The sequence below is a fragment of the Nanorana parkeri genome, unplaced genomic scaffold (genome assembly GCF_000935625.1).
Source record: "Nanorana parkeri isolate BGI_ZX_2015 unplaced genomic scaffold, ASM93562v1 scaffold425, whole genome shotgun sequence".
In the NCBI taxonomy this organism is placed as follows: Eukaryota; Metazoa; Chordata; class Amphibia; order Anura; family Dicroglossidae; genus Nanorana; species Nanorana parkeri.
The window spans coordinates 237,690-244,003 of NW_017306693.1; the positions used below are offsets into that span (position 1 = coordinate 237,690).

At 46.1% G+C, this 6,314-nt stretch overlaps 1 protein-coding gene across 1 annotated transcript in view; it reads right to left on the reverse strand.

Moving 5' to 3' along the window:
- Positions 1–436: 436 nt before the first annotated feature.
- Positions 437–6,314, reverse strand: part of KLF11 (Kruppel like factor 11) — a 16,364-nt gene continuing 10,486 nt past the window's right edge. Inside the window, exons 3-4 of the mRNA XM_018559991.1 lie at positions 4,816–5,761; positions 437–811 (exon numbers count right to left, since the gene is read on the reverse strand). Coding sequence (XP_018415493.1) covers positions 507–811; positions 4,816–5,761 — 1,251 coding nt within the window. The 3' untranslated portion in view covers positions 437–506. The remainder of the gene's footprint in view (positions 812–4,815; positions 5,762–6,314) is intronic.

Sequence of the window (6,314 nt, forward strand, 5' to 3'; positions counted from 1 at the left end):
AAGCCTGCCTCCCCTCACGTCAGAAGCCTGCCTCCCCTCACGTCAGAAGCCTGCCTCCCCTCACGTCAGAAGACAAACATATAATGTTGTGCAAAAATGTGAAAGTACCCCCGACGAGGCCAGGCTGCACCCCAGTTGAGAAAGGCATGTATGGATTAGCTTCTTTTAGAGCATGGGCTTAGTTTAATAAGGGACCCTGTAGTGACATTGTCACATTCATCTGCTCTATACATTTCCTAGGTGGCAGCACTCTAAGGCGATACATCTTTCCAACAAAACAAACCCCATTTCTTGTACAAGAAAAGAGGAAAAGGACATAGAATCAGGGAAAATATGAAACCTGCTTTACAGAACACACATTTCACATATTAAAACAAAAAACTAATTGCCAAAAAAATAGCTATTATTTCCTGTGTATAAGCACTGAGTTTTTGTGTGTTTTAGGTCTCTGTGTGATTCAGTGCGGGAATCGAAAGGCTTCATTTGATTAGAATGGATTTGTTCAGTCACTCGTATACCGGGGGGGTCATGGACACCAGCATGCTTAAAGACGGCCCGGGATTCCTTGTCTGCTCAGACGTCGTTATCCTGTTCAGCTTCCCGGCCTCTGGCTGCCAGGAGGGAACTTTTTTGGTGGTCATGTGCCGTCGGGCATGCTTGGTCAGGTGATCGCTGCGCATGAATCGGCGGTCGCACAGGGGGCAGGCGAATTTCTTCTCGCCCGTGTGGGTTCGCCGATGTCGAGAGAGTTCGTCTGACCTGGCAAACTTTTTGTCGCATCCCTCCCAGTTACAGCTGAAAGGTTTTTCTCCTGCAACAGAAAACAAAAAATGATCAGATTATGGAATGTTATAGAAATGAGTTACTATTGAGATCACTTAGTACATGGCACCTGGAGTTATGGGGAGAAGGTAGGTAGGGAAGGGGAGCACTGGCTGTGATTTTCTTTATTTTTAAAGGGTATCTATTAGGCATGCACCGATACCGATACTAGTATCGGTGCCAATACCAAGTATTCGTACTCGCCCAAATGCTACGATTCTTATCCCAATACTGGAACTTCTAGTCAAAGGGAGATTTCCTCTGACCAGCAGTGCCGCGTGGGAACATCGAGCCGGCCAAACAGCATGGAGCCGGCATCCCTGGCCAACCAGGAAGCCGGGCTGCGTGTAATGATCCACCTCCCGGCTTCCTGATTGGCCGGAAAGCCGGCTCCATGCTGATTGGCCAGGAAGCCAATCAGCATTGAGCTGTCCAAACAACATAGTGCCGGCTTCCTGGGCATTTAAGAAGCCAGGCAGCGGGTAATGACGCACTGCCCGGCTTCCTGATTACCCGGGAAGCCGGCTCCATGCTACCGGAAGAACCGATATCGGTACTCGACATCAACAAAGTAGTGAAATATAAATATCGGTACTCGTACTTGATTATATAGATTAAATGCACTGAGAGAGGAGTTTTTGAACAGAGATACCCGTTGAGTTTTAAGCTGCAGAATGATAACCCTTCCACTGCGACAACAACATACAGTATATTAAATAAAAAATAAAACCATTCCTTCAGTGCAACCAATCAGAATTCACTGCATTACTAGTACATGATGTATAATGATTGGTTCCCAGGGTTGCGGCACTCAATGATTGACACTTTTATTAATTAGAAGGCTGATGGAAGCATACAGTTGTAAACCCAAGAACATGAATTTAATGTATTGCAGCTTATACATCTCTTAAGATGGGGTGGCTGCATTAGTTTTCTTTTTCAGGATTTTCTCTTTTCTTTTCACCTGGTGATCCTGCCAGTATCACGCTTCCTCAGGTGACAGATCTTACTTAGGCCCCTTTCACACGGGCAGTCCAATCGGGTCCGCCTGTCAGTTTTTCAGGCGGACACAATCAGATGCCAAATGCAAGTCTATAAGCAGCCATGTTGAAATGCTTGGCCGTCCATTTACACCCGGTTACCCCCGACTCCGGCTAGGTCCGGAAAAATAAACGGAACAGTGTAAGCCGATGTAAAAACAGACACATGTACAATAAATATCTGACTCCCCAGACTCCCCACAGGCTGACATGGGGTCCGACAATTTTAGTTCTTTCCTCCATCACAAAATGGAGGAAAACGTGGGCAGACACGGATCCCACAGCGGTGACATCCGATCTGTACTGCTCCGATCACCGTTCATGGATCCCCTCCTGATCAGCCGTGTGAAAGGGGCAGGGGTAGTCAACCTCGGCACTTCAGCTGTGGTGAAACTACAAATACCACCGTGCTTCTGGAAGTTATGCCTGGGACTGTCAGACTTGCAATGCCTCATGGGACTTGTAGTTCCACAACAGCTGGAGTGCCAAAGTTGCCTACCCCTGCTGTACTTTATCTATGGAGATGATGTGTTGTTACACTAGGACGGGAAGCATGTTAGGACACTTATTACACAGGGGGAGGTGTTCAGTAGTCCACATGGAGAACTGATAACTGTCCTAACTGGGAATGGTGCAGCACTGGGGAAGTGTACAGGAAGTTACAAGCTCACTAGGTATATTTTGCCTTCATCAAAACCCTTCCAATGGTATATGTAATGGACTATTATTAAAATATAGGTGCTTGAAAGAGCCATCTGGGTTGCCCCAAGCATCCATTCCAACTCCCCTTTTCATTTGCCAACCTCAACAACAAGAATAAAAAGCTCAGAATCTGATTTTCTGCCATGGTAACCAAAGTCTTAAAGACACTCCGAGAAATGAGGCTCAACGCTGTGTGAGGGATGTGTGACCCCGAGACATCTAAAAAATGTCTAAAAGAATTCTCTGTGCCGTTAACATCAACTGATCAGATTATTTCTTCCCAATCCTTCGGTAGCTGTGGGCAGCACAGAACCGTTCTATATTCAGACAAATGAAGATGTCCACGTCTAACGCTTGCCAGCAAAATACACTTTAAAAAACAAATCCTGTTTGTACCAAATAAACACAACTTGGTTATTCAAAAATGGAAACCAGCAAATACATTTTCTACCTGACATATCCCAAATCAGCTAAAGCCAATGCAAAGTCAAAAGAAAGAAAGAACTTCCCTTTATATGGCTGCGTGTATATTAATCCTCAATATTTAGGTGCCCAACTACACAACAGAGCTGGATGAATCTCAGGAGCCAGGTCGCTCCTTATAAAATTACACTAGGGTTGCACAGATACCAAGTACAGTACTCTGTACAAGTACGGATACAAGTACCGATACTTTTGAGCTCCAAGACTACACTAGAGAAAGATTCAAAAATTAGGAGGCAGCTGCCATTTGTAAGGAGCACACGGAGCTCCTGGGATTTGTACATCTCTGTTTTAATGTATGATTTTGTTTTTATAAATATAAATAAAGGGATGCACAGATACCAGTTTTGCGAGTACAAGTACTGGTACTTGCCGAGTACTTACAAGTACGAGTACTGATACATTTTTGTTTATTGTCATGTGACAGTTTTTCTAAAACAATACAGACTAATGATTTCAGGACAGTGGTGGAGTGCCAGAGCCAGGTCCCAGCTGCAACCGCAGCAACCCTGGTAGTTCTCATGAAAATGCCAAGTATCTTCACTGGTACTCGAAAAGTATCTGTGCATCCCTAAATTACACTACAAATATTACCTAATATTTGAGGTTCTCTCTAGTCGTTGTTAATGGAACTGGCTCCAATATATCCTACCGGCTCCTGGATTGGACAGTCTGGCTGCTGATTTAAATATTAAATGGTCCACCCCTGAATTAGGAGACACTAGGCATAAACTAAGAGGATGATGAGATAAAGCCTCAATGCCCCACAATGCTCCTGTTCTGGGTACCAGACTAATTTGGCTGTATAGGGGTGCCGACCTTGGAATCATCTACAACAAACCACATGACCCCATGGAGAATTGAGGTCACATGACACAGAATCAGAATCCATGAGATGTGTTTGGTACAGTGGCCAGGTTACGTTTATGCAGATTCTATTACCCCCATCATCTCTATCCTCTCTCCCCATCCACTCTAATCTCCCACCAATTGTTTAAAGCTCACCTAAGCTGCAAGTTCAGACAGGCAGGCGTCAATAAGATGACCGCCCATGCGTGATGACATCATCCCGTACAGCAATGTCACACACATGCAATGACATCAGGGCGGGGTGCCACTCTGTCTCCGCTCTGGGTGACAACCCGCCTCGGGACCCCCTCTGAGTGTTATGGTCGGTTTTGGAACTAATTACGTTTGTGAACCCTACGTCCCAACTGTGCCTGGCTGATCGCTCTCAAGGGATAAGACGATGAGCTTGGATTTTCCTTTCTGATCACCATTGTCCTCCCCCTTTTTCTGAGAAGATCCAATGCACAGGTAATGCCTCCTCCATGGGCAAAAAAAAAATGCTGGTCAGCCACTATGAACGTGCAATTCTGTCCAGCTGCCATCTAGTACCGTTTCCCTGAAAATAAGACCTACCCCGAAAATAAGACCTGGTACTATTTTTGGGAATTGCTAAAATATAAGACCTACCCCGAAAATAAGACCTAGTTGTGACCATTCCCAGGGCCGGTGGTGGCATAAGGGGGAACCTGAAGAGCCACGGGAGAGAATCAGCGGTGCCAACCAAGCCGGCGCTAGAGGAAGCGAGGCGGCAGCGCAGGGAGCAGAGCCGCATAAGCCGATGTTTCCTCTATAGCGCCGACTGGGTATAAGTACCTTTAAATTTTCCAAGACACTAGCATTGGTAGTGCTATAATGCCTTCAAACCATTTGCATATATATATCATTTCTTTTTTTAATAAATGTGGATTTGAAGTCTCACCTGTGTGGGTTCGAAGGTGTGCTTTGAGGTGGGAACTTTTGAAGTACGTCTTCCTGCACCCAGTGAAATTGCAGACGTAGTTGCGCCTTCGGGAAAAGTCCATTTGTGGGGGGCTGGTCTGGCCAGCCGTAATAAATACAGGAGCGGGGGCAAGAGGCAATAACTTTGTGTTTCCGACTGTCATTAGAGTCTGTGGACAATGCTGAGGTGGATGAGTGACAGGTGCCTGAGGAAGGACAAACATAACAGTTCCTGGAGACACCGGGGTGCCCATAAGGACTTGCTGTGAAAGGGAGGCGGTTTGGGGCAAAATGGGTTTAATGGTATTGCACATGGTTTGAGGGGGCGTGTTGATAAAAGCCGAGAGGACACCAGGTTGCCCGTTTACTGGAATCATCTGGCAGAGAACAGGGGAACTAGAAACAGGAACGGAAACCAGATGACTGGTCTCGTTTGAGAGTTCGCTTTCACATTTCACTGGTTGCTGCGTCTGGACGCTGGCCGTGTGCTGGTTCCCAGCGTTTGCACCGGCAATTTCAGTCTGTGGAAGGTGCATAGGAGATCTGGTTCTGGTCAGGTCCTCATGGACAGGAGTCTCTTTGGTGAACTTGGAATGTTTGATGTCACACTTTCGGGAGGACAGGGCTTTAGTTGGTGCTTTAGGTGGAGATTGGGGTAGGTGGTGGAAGGCAGATGTGTCCGCTGTGTGACGTATGACACTTGTGACCATTGCCCTGCAGGGCTGTGACCTTTCCGACACCTCAGACCCCGGCGAGGACAAGCTGTGGACTGCCGGAGTCAAAGGTTTGGACGCGTTCGAAGAGGACACGGAACACTGAGAACTGCTGGACATGACAGTCACTGGCTTGGAATATGTCACTTGGCAGGCAGGAGGGAGTGTTGAGCACGGCTCGGTGAATTCTGGACTGTGTGGAGGAGTCATGCACTGGAAAGCAAAAGAACAACAAGCGTGAGATAAATGGCGTCATGAAATTATAATGATGTGATGATCGTACAAAGTTGTCTGAACTGAACCCACTTGAGTTTACTATTTCTGCATTTATAATATGCATGCAACGCTCTCATAAAAAAAAATTGTTCTAACAAAAGGTTGCCTTCAAAACAAGACAAAGAACAACTCCAGGATTTTTTTTAAATGAACCATCTCAGTGGATCTACCACAGCACTGCAAGGGTTAAGTGCACTTTTTTTCCTAGGGGCAAAAAGAAAGAAGAAATACTCACCCTCTCCTCGGTCCTGCCTGACTGCTAGACCGGTCCACACAGCTTCTTCTCCCCTGGGCTCCAGTGATTTACGGACCCGTGAGGTCACCACTTCTAATACAGGTGTATTAGACGTGAAGACACAGAGGAACATACCACAGCTGGAGCAGAGGGGAAAAGTTTCTCATTCATAAAGCAGAACTTAAAAAAATATATAACTAGCTACTTGCACAAAACATCAAATATTGTGAAAGAAAAAGTTTCTCTCTATGGAGC